The 17,334-nt window shown below is 40.9% G+C and overlaps 1 protein-coding gene across 1 annotated transcript; it reads right to left on the reverse strand.

Moving 5' to 3' along the window:
• Window positions 1-9,307: 9,307 nt before the first annotated feature.
• LOC100719371 (cytochrome P450 2A13) lies at window positions 9,308-16,762 on the reverse strand. The gene is made up of 9 exons (XM_013159452.3): window positions 16,539-16,762; window positions 16,136-16,298; window positions 15,219-15,368; window positions 14,847-15,007; window positions 13,827-14,003; window positions 12,699-12,840; window positions 12,069-12,256; window positions 11,581-11,722; window positions 9,308-11,032 (listed from the first exon to the last, which is right to left on the reverse strand). Exons 1-9 carry the CDS (start codon window positions 16,716-16,718, stop codon window positions 10,851-10,853), a joined length of 1,485 nt encoding a protein of 494 aa, XP_013014906.3. The 5' UTR covers window positions 16,719-16,762; the 3' UTR covers window positions 9,308-10,850.
• Between the last annotated feature and the right edge of the window lie 572 nt (window positions 16,763-17,334).

The raw sequence follows: 17,334 nt of genomic DNA on the forward strand, positions 1-17,334 counted from the left end.
AAATAGAAACTGCATTTCACATAGTCACACTGTCCTGGGTACGTTCCTGAAGGAGTTAAAGATGTCATACTATTGTGGCACATGCATAACCATGATTGTAGTAGCTAAATTTGCAACTCAATAAAGTATGCAAACAGGCTACCTGTCCCAGATGAATGGATAAAGAAAATGTGGTGTATATATACACAATGAGGTCCTTGGCTCCTGGACCTTGCACAGAATTTCCCATCAAGTAGTGTCAGGTGTTCTAGCTCTGCTTTTCCAGTTGGCATTTCTAAATCTTTTCTAACTCTCTCCTTTCTCCACATGATCAGGTACAGTTTGCAACAATGGCTCCAATCAGTACCAAATTCTGTCATTTTCTCATTGCTGAAACAAAATACTCAACACTCAAAGGTAAAGGAGAAAAAGTTTATTTAGTCCACAATTTGTAGAGACTACAATCCCTAGTCAACTGACTCCAAGGCAGGGGGGTGGAAGACAGGAGTCATAGAGAAGAAATAATTCATGGCTCCCAGAAGACAACAAAAGCAACAAGGGATGGTTACAGCTCTTTCTATCTCATATTTTATCCAGGCTATTTTAGTGCAGGTACACCCGCAGCCTTAATGCTAGTGCCCTTGGTCCTATCATTGCACCATGAATTAATCCCGCATCACACAATCTATACTCAGCCAGCTTGAAAAAACACTATCTGGGAGCATTACTCATCTTACTAGTTAACCAGTGCTAGTTGTCAGTCACTAGTTTCCTGAAACAAGTTAACCATCGCTGGTTACTTGTTATTAGTTAATAAGAGTTAATCATCACTAGTTTAAGATTACTGGTTACCAATTACTAGTTTGCTGACACCAGTTATTCACTAGTTAATCATTATTGGTTACCAGTTACTAGCTGATATATTAGTTACCCCTCACTAATTAACCATTGCTGGTTACTTTCTACTAGTTAACCAATACTGGTGAACAAAACTAATGAATATTAGTTAATGCTAGTTGCCAATTACTGTTTATAGTTAATCAACCCAGAACTGGTTAACCAATACTTGTTAACAATCACTGATCACCTGCTACATAACCTGTTCCTAGTTGAACTAGTTACAAAGAACTAGGTAGCCATTACTAATCACAAGCTAGTATATTCCAGATACTAATTAACTTTTTGCTGGTATCTTGTTACTAGTTGCCATTTCCTAGTTAACTAATACTACCTATTATGATTAGCCATCACTAGTTGTGTGTCACTGGTTATGAGTTACTAGTAACCACAACTAGTTACCCACAACTAGTTCTCCAATACTATTGGTTGGTTTCCTACTACTAGTAATCAGTCACTAGTTAACCAATACTAGTTATTATTGGTCAGTCGTCACTGGTTGCCAATTCTATACTTCTCTGGTTTCTGAATTATTGTGATGCTAGGTTCTAGGAATGACTTTGGAGAACTCATTCCCATTCCATTTCATTAAAGAGTTTGAGGAATAAGTACATGAGATCTTCCATTAAGCTATTGTACATTTTTGCTGTGAATCCTTGGGTTCTAATAGTTAGTATATTTGTATTACTGCTTCAATACTATTTTCTGCTTTTGGATTATTCCATGGTCTTACATTTTTTTAGTTCAATTTTTATAATTCATTTTATACATAGGAGCCTATCCACTTCTTGTGAATTCTCCAATTTATTGGAGCTCAGGTTTTGAAATTGAAGGGTAATTAAAAACTTTAAATGAAGCCTGCCAAGGATGCCCACTGGGAACAGGCAGACATGTCCACGTCTGGACACTCTTTCTTTGTGTAAGTTTATCTAAATGATGGTCTTGAGATGTAACTTAAAATGTAACAGGATATTTCTTTCTCTGTATAACCCATGCTTTGTATACCTGATGGCCTTACAATATAACCTGAAATGTTTAAACTCCCTTAGCAACCCAGAGCTGTCATCCAAACCTTCCAATCATAATGCACTAAAGCTGCCTCTGTACCTCCTCCTTGCTTTCCCCACTACAGTTTTCAAAAGCCCATCAAGTAGGGCTCTGACTCTTTGGGGGAGAAATCCCAGTTACACCCACCAGTGTAATAAACTGCTTCCTAAACCTCCTTGGTGCTGTTTCTTCCCATGTTTGATCTGTTTTCCATAACAAAAGAAGTTACTAATAATCTGGATTTCAGTAGTATTCATTGTGCTTTCATTTTTTTTTCATACTAAGTTGAGTCTTTTTTTAGGCAAGGTTGACTGTTTTTCATTTTTCAAGCAACTAGTTCTTCAATTCATTGATTCTTTGTATCTTTTTTGCTCAATTTCATTAATTTCCTATTGCTGACCCTTTCCCCAATATGTTTACCTGCTCCCCCAGCCTGGTGTATTTATTATATATAGAGAGAATATATTTTCAGAGGTAGGAAAAAGGTTGTCAATAGATGTAAGCATAATTGGAGATGGAAGAAAGCTGTGTGAAGATTGGAATCAATAAATATCCTGATAGAAAACTTGCATCAAAAGTATCTATCTACATTATTTTTGGAAGTATTAACCTGTCATGTCCATGAGAAATACTGTTTAAACTAAAGTGCTAATGCTCTTTTTTATGTTTCTCAAAAGACAAAGCTTCTACATGGTGGTATAATGTATTTTTTTTGTCTTTTTCCTTTTTATTGGTACCGGGGATCGAACTCACGATTGCCTGCTTGCAAGGCAGGCGCTTATGCCGCTGAGCTAAAATCCCCGGCCCCATAATGTATTTTTGATGGAAAATTAACAATGGTTATTATATTGCATACTGTTACCATCAAAATAGTTGCTCAGATGACCAGATATAGCAGGTAAAACTGATCAAACAGCATAAGTACTAACTGTTCCTTTCAGTGAATGGAATTAGCAGTATGATTATTTTAGCTATCTTGTGTGTGTGAATATATGTATGTATATATATATATATATATATATATATATATATATATTATGCATGGGATAATTTCAATTCCTTTTCATTTACTTAAGCTTGTTCTATGTACTAGAATATGGTGTATTTTAGAGAATATTCCATGTGCAGCTGAGAATGTGTGTTCTGATGTTGGGTGGAACACTGTCTAACCATCTACTAAGCCTAGTTGTTTATAATTTTGGTTCAGTTCTTCTATTTCTTTGCTGATTTTTTCTATCTGTTCTATGTGACAGTGGGGTCTTAAGTTCCCCCATTACAATTCTGGTAATACTTATTTTATTTTTCATGTGTATTTATATTTCTCTTATATAGTTGTGTGCTCCCAAATTTGGTGTATATATATTTATGATCGTTATCTCTTTCTCTGTAATTCTTGCCATAACAAGTATGTAGTGAACTTCTTTATCTCTTTTGATCATTCTTGGTTTGAAATTTACATTGTCTGCAAGCAGAATAGCTACCCCTGCTTTTTTTCTGGGTTCCTGTCACATGGAATATTGTTTTCCATCCTTTGACTTTAAGTCTATGAATTTCCTTTTGAGTTAAATGTGTTTCTTGTATACAGCATATTGTTGGATTTTGTTTCTTAATCTTGTCTGCCAGTTTTTTATTGGTCAATTGAGGCCATTTATATTAAGGGTTATAGCTGACACATATTGGCTTATCCTTATTATGTTATATTCTTGCTGTTGGTTCCATTTTCCCTCTCTGTTTAATCACATTCCCTGTCTTGTGGTTTCTTCCTATTATTAGTTTTGGAATTGTGGTCATAATTATCTCTGTCTAGAATATCTTTCAGTACCTTTTATAGGATTTGTTTGGTGGTCATTAATTTCTTCAGTTATTCATTGTGAGGGAAGTATTTTGTTTCTCCACTAATTTTCAAAGCTAGTTCTGCAGGGTACACGAATTTGGGTTAGAAGTTGTTTTCTTTTGGGACTGGAAATACTTCACAACAAAGTCCTCTTGACTTGAGGGTTTGTGGGGAGAAGTCTGCCATGATTCAGGTGAACTTTCTTTTACAGGCAATCCATTTTTTTTCTAATAGCTTTAAGTATTCTTTTCTTGTGTTAAGTTTCTAAGATCTTATCATATGTCTGGGTATACATTTATGTTGATCATCACTACCTGGAGTTTTACGTACACCACGATTTTGTATATCAGATTCTTTGTCAATGCTTGGGAAATTTTCTAGTATTACTTCTGCAGGTAGTCTTTCTATGTCATTTATGTTGACCTTTGCTTTTTCATTCACACAAATCAAACTTAAGTTGTTTTTCTTTGCATCATTTTTCAGCCGTTGAACTGCTTTTTCCTGATCCTTTGTTATTTTTAAGATACTTTTGCTTTTATGATTGCTATCCATGATACTTCAAGGTCTGGAAGTCTATGTTCAGTTTCATTCAAGCTGTTTTGCCAGCTTCCAATGAAATTTTTAATTCCCTGAATGTCTCTTTGAATCTGTTTCATGCATGCTAATTCTTGCCTATATTGTTCATTCAAAGTTTCCATAATTTTCCTGTGTTCCTCTATTTTTATCTGTGTCTTTTAAAGATATGTTCAGCAATTATTTCATTTATAAAAAGAAATTTTTTCATTTCTTTTTTTACTTTTTTACAGAGTTTATATCTGATCTGATATACTCTGCAGCCTCATGGTATTGCTTCTTTACTTCAGCTGCTATTATTTTAGAAATTTCAGGTATGTGACTTCAAATTTATTCTTTGTCAATATCTCCTGGATTTTTTCTGGGTGGGCTAAAGACATAAGATTGCATTTTGCTCATTTGTCTGGACCTTTTCTATTTCAAAAATTTTTATTTTGTTTTCTGTTATGATCCTTGTGAGTTTTGGTGGTAGGTAGCACTATCACTATATCAAGGCCTCTCAAAGAAAAGTCTGTTCTTCATGGATATTTTCTGTGTATAGCACTTTCTTGGTTTGTGTCTGTTTCAAGACCTTACTTTCTCAGTTAATTGAGAGTGGAATGTTGGTTTCTGTTTGGCTCGTCCCGAGTCTTTTGGTATAGGGCTGTGTTGGGATTATTATCCCAGAGCTTCCTAATATTGTTACACAAGGCAGAACAACTGATTACAACAGATGCGATATCCTAGCTACAATTAGCAACAATGATGGAATCAAGCACAGTTTAGAAACTGACAAACTGATAAGAACTGATTTTGTACCTTAGACCGTAGTCCTAAGTTAGTAGCTTGCATGCAAAGTGCTTCCCCTTGTTAGAGTATATTTACCCTGGGTTCCTCTGGGTGAGCTGATGGCCAAGGCCATGGCACTTCCTGCACTGGATGCCCATCCCACTGTGTAGGGGAATGGGCCAGACACCTAGGTTCCTCCAGATCACATTGAGATTCCTAGGGGTGGAGGGTTGAATCTTTATCAGTTCATTTTTGGGTGACACACAGTTTGTGTCTAGAACCACAACAGATTTTGTCTGTGGTGTTTGTAACCTAAAATTTTGTTGAACTTCTTTATAAATGCTTTCAATAGCTTTTATGTTTATGCTTCAAATTTTTTCACCTCTATTTTAAATTGGAAGACTTTCTTTGTTCTTGTCTAAATGTTCTGGGTAGACCTTCCAGAGCTATGAGAAGCAGCAGTGGAAAAAGCATGTATTTTTAGCTTCCCAATCTTAAGGTTGAAACTTTCAGTCTTGTGCCACTGAAAGGTGTATGTAATGTGAATATGTTATAATAAACATCTTTTTTTTCCCAGCTTGAGGAAGCTCCTGTTTCTGAGTGTTTTTATCATAAAAGAGTGTTGAATTATGTAAGATCTGAATAAATTGAGATACTGTGTGGTTTCTTTTTATTTTTAGTATATCATACTTTTTATTTTCTTTTTATTTTTAGTATATCATACTGAGATATTGTTTGTTTTTGTTTTAGTAATGGGGATTAAGCCCAGGACCTTAACCACTGAGCTACATTCCAAACTTTGATTTTGTTTTGAGATAGCATCTTGCTGAGTGGGCCTTGACAGAACTCAGTTGGAATCCTGTAACTTCTGCCTATCAAAGCGCTAGGACAATGGGCATTCACCATCATGTCCCACACTGATGTTGAATCACTTTGCATGATAGGGTTATTTCACATAGTCATGGTGTTTACTTTTTCAATATACCATTGAATTTGATAAATTAGGATTGTGCTGAGGGTTTTTGTTTGTATGTTTTTCAAGAATGTGGATCTGCAATTTTACTTTGATTATAAAGTCTGTACCTTGTGCAACTTTTGATTTTAATAATTTTCACTGCAGGTTTTCTATGATCTATATTATTAACCCTTGCTCTTTATTAATTCCTTGTGCTGGTTTTAGTTTAATCTTCTCTTCTTATTCATATCCTTTGTAATGTGTGGTGGATTAACTAATGAATTGACTTGTAACACCAGGCTGAACTGAATCAGCATGCTGCTGGTTATGGATAGCCCATCTGAGAATTGCTGCCAACAGTATAAAAGAAAAACTGGAGGGGAAAATGCTGTGCTGTTGATTATCTTGGAGAAGAGGAATCCTGCTGTCATGCTGGCTTTCACTGGAGGAGCTTGGGTACTCATTGCCACCGAGGATGGCTGCAGTTCTCTTTAAGGAATCTCTGAACCTTACCTTGAGCATTGTTTCCAGTATCCAGGAAAGATCCTTTAGCCTGCTAGTACAAATTCTTTATTTCACTAGTACAGACTTTTTTTCTTCCACCACTGACCTTTTGCCCTTCCCAGTACTGATCTGTGGGTCATAGATTAATTTACCCTCCTTGAAGCTGAGGTTACCCCAGGGCCTTTGTGCTCTACGGGGCCATCTGATTGTTCTGGAGGAAGCCTTACAAATGTTTGTGTTAAAGGAAATTAATGCAGGACATTGAGTCTCAGTGGAATGCTGCTAGGACAACAAGACACCTTGCTAAGAAGTATCCAAAGGAATGGTAAACATGTAGGCCAGGCATAGCCAAAAAAAAGGTCAGTGGAATAGTTAAACAATTAAGTTTTCACCACTCTGTATTTTGCCCTTCTGACATCCTTCTGCGTTGTAAAAAAAAAAAATGCTGTAATCAAAAGCCAGAGAAAAGTGTAATTTGGGCTTTGGTCCTAGAGACTGTAGCATCCTGATCTCATAACTTTGTCTCTCCCTTATTTACTTTTCATCCACCACACTTCATTTTTGGGACCAATACAGACTTGCATTAGACATTGTCATAAAGTCTAGACTTCCAGCTGGACTGGTGGAGGACACTGCCATGGGCTCTAGGTCTTCAGCTGGACTCATGCAGGACATTGATGTGGGATCCTGACCCTCAGCTGGATTCTTTGGATCTCAAGTGTATGGACAGATCTCTTGCACTCTTCTGCATTTGACTTTTTGGGTGAATATTATAAAATAGTCCCATAATTATGTGTCTTCTATTAAGTCTGCAAAATTTTACTACCATATACTATAGAGTTAAATCATTGATTTGATGAATGTCAAAACATTATGTCATATAAAATATATGATAATTTGCCATTTAAAATAAATTAATCTGGTTTTTAAAGTTATTATATCTTTCATCATTTTTAATATGTCTTTTTGCTTTTAATTTGCTGCTGTCCACTCAGATGCATTTGCTGGATTCCGTATGTTTTATATATTATGTTTTGTTTTCATCTTTTATTATTTTATATAGTTTATATATTCTTCCATCTACTGTTTATAAATAAATATTGTTTCATTGTCATGTTCAGCCATTTCACAATATATACATATATCTAAACATGGTAAACTGCTTCATAAATTGCAATTTTATTTGCCCATTAAAAGATATTTTAAGTGTGAGTTTTAAAATTTCCACGTATTTGTGAGTTTTGCAGTTTCTCCCTGCAGTCAATTTACTTTAGCAGTGCTTTTTGACTATTTGGTTTGTTATTCACAGAGTGAGAAATCATTTACTAAATACCAATGGAACACTTGTAGTTGAAACTTCACAAACCCAATTGTCAGTAAAATCTCAACCTTCATGAAATAGTACATTCTACTGGAGTGGAAAATGTAGTTTCATGATTTTAAAGTAGATTGCATCTGAGAGTAACATATCTGTGACTTTCAGTCTATTACAGAAATAGTAGCTCTCAATCTATTACAGAATAGTACTATTTCAGAGAATACAGTCATTTACATTGTCTGCAACTCAGAAGTTCAAGGGGAATGAAAAAAGAGAGACAACCTATACTCCAAAACTATCCTTATCTAAATCCCCAGTCCTTAGTTCCCCTCGTCCCACATCTCTGATGTCAGCCTTTGGGGACCATAAGGAATTCCCTGCTGTACAGCCTGAACCTTGACTACAATGAGGACAGCTCTGGGACCCTCCTCCCCAAGCTGTACCCTGTTCAATGCAGCACTGAGGCACATGATGAAAACCCATACAGATACCAGCCATGAACAGATGCAGAGAGTATAACATATACAGAAATGTGTAAAGATGAGTTCAGAAGAAAAAAACAAATAAGGGAAGAGATGCAGAGATAGAGAATAGAGAAGGGACAGAGGGAGATAAGGAAGGGAAAAGAGAGGAAAAGATGAAGAGGAAGAGTCAAGCAACAAGAATAAGAGACCTCTTATTACACTTTCTCCAGTGTCTCTCAGTATCTACAGTCTTTTGTCCCATTCCCTGTGTCTCTCTCTGCTCTTCTGTCCTTGTGTAAGTCACTTGCTGTGTAGAAATTTCAGTCTCTAGGCTCAGTTTCTCTGGGTCTCCCTTTAGGGTTTTCTGGCAGCCTCTAGTCTCTGTTACTCTGTAGTATTTTTTCTCTTTCTCTTCTATCTCATCTCTCTGGATGACTGTAAAACCATTTTTCTTTTAAAACTTTATAAGAGTAAGGTCTGGCTTTGCTCAGGCAGGGAGAGGGAGGGAAGTTCCCAAATATTCTTACTCCCTTTCCCTGTATAGATGTAAATCATGGAAAGTTTATACCAGAGACTGTAAAAGCAAAAGGGATCTCAGAAAGACTCAGTTCCATCTCCTGTAATTTAGAGATTAATACTATCACATACACTAATATCACAAGCCATCACTATATCATAATAGTTTTTGGTGAGAGATTCATCATGGTAGATTAGAGTCAGCAGAGCACTTCAGTTGCTTTGAGGACACTTGTCAGGATCTGAAATTGTGCATGAATAAGGCAATCACAAAGAAAGTATAGTATCTATATATAATGGAATACTACTCAATCATTTAAAAAATGACAAATTTGAGACATTTGTTGGAAAATGAATGCACCTGGAAAATATAATATTGAGTGAAATAAATCAGACATACAAGCTTAGTAACTTTTCTTTCCTTGCTGAGACAAAATGCCTGACATCCAAGGTTGAAGGAGGAGAGGTTTATTTAACTCACAGGTTTTAGAGGTTTCAATCCATAATGGGCTGGCTCTAAGCAGAGTAGCCTGGCAGCAGAAGACACCAAAACCAGCAAGAGAAGAGGAAACAGCAAGCCTCTTTCTGTTCCTTATATTGTATATAAACTACACACCCTAAGGTAGGTGTAGCACTCACACTCTTAATCCCAGTATAAGATCATAAATCAGTCACAAACTCTAGATTCAGCCACCTCTAAACAGTCCATCTACCATGACTGCATGAGACTCTAGGGAGGACATCCAGACACAAACCATAACAAATACCATATGATAGTTTTCATTTGAGTAAGGCAAAATACAAAGAGCAAAATGAGAGAGAAATAGAAGGAAGCAAGCAGATAGTTTGCTTGCAAATGGAAAGAGGTCAGGAAACTACAGGCAAGAGGAAAATGGGAAGACAAGAAGAAGTAAGAAAAATTAAGATATGCCATGTACAGGAACCAAATAACCACATTGACTGTAAATGTTACATGTCACAACCATGAACTGAAAAGAATAACAACAAGGCTCCTCTTGTCATCTCACTCCCACAGAACAGTTGGTGTTAGCCCTGAAAGAGTTTCAGAGCTGAGAGTGTCTGGAGAAGCGTGAACTAGGTGTGGGTGACTAGACTGTGGCTTCTGTCAGCACCCCAGAACACCTTCATGATACACTGCTTTCCCCCACATTTAGGTTTGAGGATTATGTGAATTTATGAGGCCTACTAGCTACTGTGCCTTACCCAAGAGGCACGTCTCACTGGTAACATTCACTTGCTCCAATCCCTCGTTCTATTCATGACTCTTTCTGAGAAGGAACATTGGGTTTGAAGGATGTAAGTTCCCCACTGCCAAAAGGCTTGGAATTTGATTCCCAAAGATATGTGCAGGGAAACCTCTGATAAAAATTCTGAGTGCCAAGAATTCCAGGCATGAATGACCCAAAGGTTTTGAGTCTAAGATATCTGAATCTTAGATATCTGAGATTCCAAGATTTTTAATTTTAGCTTCGGTAGTTGTGGTGATAGTTTGGTTACTCCACAGTTCTTAAGATTTCTTGAACAGAGTTTGCTGAAGCCTCTTAAGGAGACATGCACATGGATGAGTGCAGTTTGATTCTGATGGGTTGGGAACCAACACATCGGTAATGATATTTTTCTATAGGTTTATCCTTATCCTTATTTTAGAAAGCACAAGTAAGCCCATTCATAGATTCTATGTTGTAAGACATAGATAAAATAAATTGAGAAACATGATAATGATAGCTAATTATGAATCCTGTAGGGTTCAGAGAACAGGAGACCCCTTCCCATTTTTTGATCTCTATTATAGTCCTTATAATAGGATGAATTCTCTGAGTGTCTGCATGGGAAAGCTTTTTGTGTAGCGCTTGTTTGTGGAAACATAGAGATCCCAGGCCCCAACATTTCTCTCAGCCATATTCTACCCACTAGCCACTCTCATAGCCCTGTCCCACCCCCCTTCCTTCCCGTCTCTGCCTTGGCACAGCCGACTTAGCGAAGCAGGAAACTCATGGTGTAGTTGGGTGGGATGGTGGCAAAGCCCACATGTTTTGGGGACACATCAATTTCCTTGGGCACCTGTGGGGACTTGAAACGGAAGTTCTGCATGATGGTGGTGAGGAAAAGGAAGAGCTCCATTCTAGCCAGGCCTTCTCCAAAACAGTATCGCTTTCCTGAGGAGGAGAAGAAAGAAGGGTGCTGCTGAAACGAGGGCTCGCTGAAACCTCCCTTTACACTGAAGCCCAGTCACATTGTCCTGGGAAATAAAGGCTGCATTATTGTGGCCTGAGAGGCCTTTCCAGAAGCCTTGAAATCTCTCAGAGCTTCAGTTTCCTTGTACATGAAGTAGAGTGATTGATGTCAGGCTCTAGCAACAGGAAGTTTAGATGCCCCTTCTCTTCAAATATACACTTAAGCATGGGCCTAAGTCTCTTTTCTTAGAATCTGAAAAATTGATTGTGTATCCTTGGAAAAATCTAACTCACTCTGCCCATTCACTTTCTGTCTCTAAATGATGTTTAATCATCTCTTTCATTTTTCCTGGGTATAGACACATGATACACATTAGAAGCTGGGTTTTAAGAGGTTTCCCAAACAGTAGAATCCAAGAGAAACTTCCCAGCTAGAGAAAGACACAGGCTGCACCTTACATAAGGGGAACCCAAAGAAGCTGTCCCCAATGGTCTGGGCAGTATTTAAGCAGCAAGAAATAGACTCTTACCAATGGAAAAGGGCACAAAAGCATCGCTCTTCTTAAACTGTCCGTTCTCATCCAGGAAGTGCTGAGGGTAGAAATCTCGGGGGTTGGAGAAGAACTTGGGGTCTCTCAGCACAGAGCCCAGCATAGGGAACACTTCAGTGCCCTGGCAGGGAAGAGGGAATTGCTAAGAGTTGAGAGATGAATGTGTTGAAAGGTGTTAGAGGGCTCCCTAGTGAAGGAAATTGGGAAGCACAGAGTTAGCAGCTCTGGAGAATGTCTGAGTCCCTGAGACAGGAGTTAAATTCTCTGAGGCATCAGAGGGAGAGAGACAAGGGATACAGTGATCTCTGAATGCCAACAATAAGAATATATAGTGGTTGAGGAAATCCTTGATTGAGGGAGTAGGACATGAGCAGGGAAGCTTCTAATGGGGATAGGGTGGTAGAGCCCCAGGGAATGGATCAATGATCCCTGTGTAGTGCACTGTATAGGGCACTGTATAGTGGCACCTTGGGAATGAGGAAGTCTCGAAACTTGGTGTCCTTGGTGACCCTGCGAGCCAGGCCCATGGGAATCATGTCTCCAAATCTTTGGATCTCATGGATCACTGCCTCTGTGTAGGGCATCTTGGCCCTGTCTTCAAACTTAGGCTGACGGTTCTTGCCAATCACTCGGTCAATCTCCTCATGGATCTTGGCTAGAGGGAAAGAGTGAATGTATTAGGTAATCAGGGGTATGGACACAAGTGATTTATAAAACTGGATGCATTACAAGCATCTATATACACAAGCTTGTAGACACTCAAAAAATGTTGCCATACACATTGCTGGAGCAGGATCCTGTTCATCTAATCATGCCAACATCAGAGGTGAGGCAAAAAGAAGGGGATGACCAGGGATGTGGGAGGAAGCTAGCAGTGAGCTTAGCACAGAAGAATTTTCCTGATCAGTTCACACCCTTCCATGATTTTATCAACTAGCGAAATTCAGCTTCTTTCTATCTGCTCAGTACTGCCTTATCTCTGCACAGGAGGGTGTGTCTGAGTGTCCAGGGACCTGGAAGAAGTGGGGTCCTTGTAGAGCAGGTTCACGGGAGTTGAAGGATTTGTAGTCTCCACTTCCCTGCTTCCTCTGCCTTACCCTCCACCTCTGGGTGCTTCATGAGCAGAAGGAAACCATAGCGCAGGGTCGTGCTGACAGTCTCTGTGCCCGCAAAGAAGAGGTTTAGTGTAGTCAGTACCAAGTTCTTCATGTAGAACTCTGTGTTGGGGTTCTGCTTCTCCTGCAGGGAAAGAGGGCTTTCAGTGAGGCCTAGTCTCATGCCCTTGGAGTTCTACTTTGACCCAATTCTCTCATAAACAGGCCTAAAGTTGGAACGGGGACCCCCGATCTGCCAGGCCCTCTCCAGTTTCCAGGCCTTTACCCAGGCTGCTGCCTCTGCCTGAAATGCTCTTCCACACTCTTCATGTAGGTGGCCATCTGTTATTTAATGATCAGCTCAGTCATCATTTTTTAAATGGTAGGAATATTTAGAAAATTAGGGTTAAGGAACTGCTCTGAGAAAGATGGGCAGAAATGTCAAGGTGGAGTGAGTCAGTGAGAGTAAGGAAGTGTTTCTGGGACAGACTGAGGACTTTGAGTGACAGCATCCTTTGCTATACTAAACATCTTGAGGCTTCTTGTGGAAGAATCCTTTCCTTTGAAACTTTTAATTTTATACTGCATAAAACTTCATCTCCAATATGCACAGATGGAAGGCTGAGGAGATACGAGGGTGAGGACCTTCCATTTAGTACACCTGTGAGGCCAGCCACCTGTCCAAACAGGTGTATCTGATGACTAGGGTACAAAAGGATACAGAGCATAGTGGTCAAGGGCACCAGTCTAAGAGAGAACAGGTTTGAGCTAGAGCTCACTGCTTCCTTGTGACCCCAGGGAAGCCATGTACGCTCTCTGGTCTACAGTTTCCTCGTTTGTAAAATTGGAGTCATAATAACAAAACCCTGTTAAAGATCTGTTATGATTAAAAGATACCATCAAGAACTTATAATATAATTCCTGGCTTGCAGCAGTGTTGTACAGGCAGTTACTGTCATAATTTTCATGCACAAATTCTACCTGTGCATAAGGACCCAGGAAATGGAAAAATGGTATTTAATCATGACTGGGATGGTGAAGATCATTTTGGTGAGGGGTCCTGTGAATGGGTTCCTGCTCCCCTCCTCCCTACCTGGCTTTGGCCCTCCCCACCCTGGCTGTTGGTTGCACCTCCAGCATGCGGATAAGAAAGGAGTCAATGAAGTCCCTTGGGGAATTGGGGTCCAGTGTGCGCTGGTTCTGCTCCACCTTCTTGGTTATGAAGTCCTCAAGCCCCTGAAGCTCTTTAAAGGCTTGTTGCTGCGGTCCTGGCAGGTGCTTCATTACTGAAGAGAACATCTCATAGAGCTGAGGGTTGTGGAGAGAGGAAGCAAAGAAAAGAAACCTGTCAGTGCCAGGACCCAGTGGATGAAAACTGTCTCAGGGCAAGGAAAGCATGGGAATCAGGCGGTTTTCTAGGTGTTTAGGATTCAGGTGGGATTGGATGGCACCATATATATAAATTTTCATAAAGGTTAAGTATGAGGGTTATTGTCCAAGAGTTTAGGTGCAATGGCCTGGAGTACACATATTGGTTTCAGGTATTCAGGTAAGGATGCACTGCAAGATACCTGGTTGTGGAGATTTTCCAGTAGGATTCTCATGAGAGGTCATTTATTTATGTGTTTAGGCATTCAGGAAAGCTCAACTGGGGACAGTTGTTCATATGTTTATAGGATTTGGATTGGAGATTTCTTAAATATTTTCAGGAATAAAAGAAGGGCTGGTGTTCAGGTGTGAAAGTAAGGGGAATACCGTTCACCTGTCTAATATTCAAGTGAGCTGCACAGAAAAATTTTTTTGTATATGAGTGAGTTGTGTTAAATGACACTTCTTTGGGTGTTTGGGGAACATCCTGCCCTGGCTATTCATATGTGGAATCTTAATTTCAGCACCTGTCCACGTGCTCAGGCATTTAAGCATCTAGCTTGTCCACAGGTTCTCTTTTGGGGCACCTTGAGATATCCAGATGTCCTTGGAGACTGGATATTGGACACCTGTGCTGGGTTCTGGTGGAACTGCTGTTGTCTCCCTCAGTGACAGATTTTTTTAGGGGACCTTGTGTGGAGGGGGTGGGTGGTTGGGACACCTGAGGCTGGGTGGGGACGGGGTTGGCAGGTCGTAGCAGGGAACTTAGAGCCAGCAGCTTACCTGCCCGGTGGAGGTAGCCGTGAACTGGAAGCTCCCCAGCATCATGCGCAACAGCGACAGGAACTCTTTGTCCTCGTACTCAAAGCGGTCCCCGAAGACAATGGAGCTGATGACATTGGAGACTGTACGGCTCAGGTAGAAGGTGGGATCAATGAACGCGCCTGCAGGGTTTGGGAGGGAGGAAACGGCGGGGAGATGGGGCTGCCTTAAGAGAGGTGGATACAGAACTGCAGGGATCAGCCGAACTCCTGGCGCCAGACCGCAAGCAGGAAGCCTGACATTCTTCTCCCACCCAGTTCCCAGCCTGCCTGCAGGCGCAGGCCTTGCACTTCTTTCCCTCTCCTTCCCGAGCCCTGCGCAGCTACAGCTCACCACGCGTGTCCCGGAAAGCCTGGATGAGGAAGCCCGCCTCCTCCTGGATGCGTTCCTCGATGCCGCGCTTGCCCACGCCAAAGTCCCGCAGCGTGGTGATGGAAAAGCGCCGGAGTTGTTTGGCGCGCTCTCCGTTGCTGAACGCAACACCTGCGGAGGTGAGTGCATGGAAAGGGAGTTGTCAGAAAGGAGGGCGGGAGGAAGACACGGACCACCTCAAAGGACTCCTGGAAAGGTGTGAGGTTGTGCAGAGATAGAGGGAGATGCATACAGAACCAGAGGGCTGCACTGCTAGAGATACAGACTCTAGATGAGAAACCTATAAAAAGACATAGAGACCACATCAAAGAAAGCAATCAGAGGAGCAACCTAGTGGCAATACAGACGCAGCAGACACAGAGACTCCAATAAAAGGCAGGATGGAAAGAATGAGAGTGAAAAGGTGGATGACAGAAGGAGGGGAAGTGAGGCTGCAGAGCTGGAGGTGGAAGTCCAAATTGCGAAGGACTCCAAACTGAACTGGAAAAGAAAGAAAAATAGGGGGAGAAAAACAGAGACAACACGGAGAGAAGAGAGCTAGTTGCCAGGAGAGAGGGAAGGAGGTTTGGGAGTGGACATTTTCTGAGATTCTGGCACAGAGAACAAGAAAGGGAGGAAAAGGGAAAGAGGATTATAAGCACAAAAGCCAAGGATGACAAAAAGAAAAATCAAATAAAGTTAGAGGAAAATGTTACCAACAGGATCATTAGGCACAGAAACTCTAGGATCAGAAGCAAGCATATTAGAGGCAACAGGCATGTGGAGGAAAGAGAAGAGCCTCCACAGTCTTGATTGGGCAGATGAGGCAGTGGGAAACGTTGGGGAAACTGAGACCACCGTCTTCCTGGACACACTCACCCATGTGATGCCCCCCTTACCATAGCCTTTAAAGAGCCAGTCGAAGGTGGCCTGCTCGCCTCGCCCACTGAATTCCTCAGCCTGGTCCACCAGAGCCTCCTTTACTGCATCCTGTCCACACAGCACCACGATCCGGCGAGGCCCCAGGTGAATTGTGAACACAGGGCCATAGCGCTCGCTGATCTGGTGGGAGTGGGTGGAAGTGGTTACAGGGGCCACTGTCTGTACGGACGGAGTACCCAGAAGTCAAGTACCAGAGTGTAGTTCTTCCAGTCAAGGGACTGAAGACCTGGTTGGTGAACCTTCAAAACAAACTTATTCTAAGATTCTGGTTCACTGTACCAATCTCTGACACAAATCCTTAGCTAAATGGGTAGACCCCAACAACCTGCCAGTTTCACTCATCCCCCTGCCTGGTGACACCTTCATGAGGGAATTGTACATCTGCTCCGTGTTCAGCTGCAGGTAGTTCCCAATGAAGGGCAGTGGAGTGGGTCCAGGAGGCAGCTTCCCCAAGAGCTTCCTCCGTCGCCAGACAGACATCAAAACCATTACACTCAGGCAGGCTAGCAAAGCTACCACAAGCAGCCCTGAGGCCAGCATGATGGCAGTGAGGGTAACAGACAAATGGCGATGGATGAGATGGTTTGCCTTTATACTCCCTGGAAGAGACCGCCTTTGGTCCTGATTATATAATTGTCACATTTCACCTCCTAACTATGCTTCCTGGTGTGCACCCCACCTACTTTGGCTCACAGCCAGGAAATGAGAAGGTGAATATCTGAGAACATTAACAGGGAGTAGCCTCTTTACCGCAGAGGAAGTATACCAAGGCTGTGGGTTACAAAGAGGTGGGGGCAGTAGATAAATTCCATAACTGAAAACTTTGGAATATTTGCATGGGAACTTCTGGGCTTTGGATAAAGATCTCAGAGTGAGAAGGACCCCAAAGCATGGGTTGTAGAGTCTCAAGAGAGGTGAATTCTAAGGACTTAGTTTCATTGACATAAGACATGATGTGTGACTATGGATTTGGGAGACTTCTAATGAGGAGTGACTTCTAATGAGGAGACTTCTAATGAGGTTTTATAGATGGCAGGAGAGGAAATTCCAAGAATATGGCTTTGAGAGTCCTATTCTCAAAGGAAGGAACCAAAGGAACCAAAATTTTGGGTGTGATGAAGTTCCCAGGAGAAAAAGTGTATGGAAGATCAAGTCC

This window comes from Cavia porcellus, unplaced genomic scaffold, assembly GCF_034190915.1.
Source record: "Cavia porcellus strain 051 isolate PalLab524CR breed Dunkin Hartley unplaced genomic scaffold, mCavPor4.1 scaffold_7, whole genome shotgun sequence".
In the NCBI taxonomy this organism is placed as follows: Eukaryota; Metazoa; Chordata; class Mammalia; order Rodentia; family Caviidae; genus Cavia; species Cavia porcellus.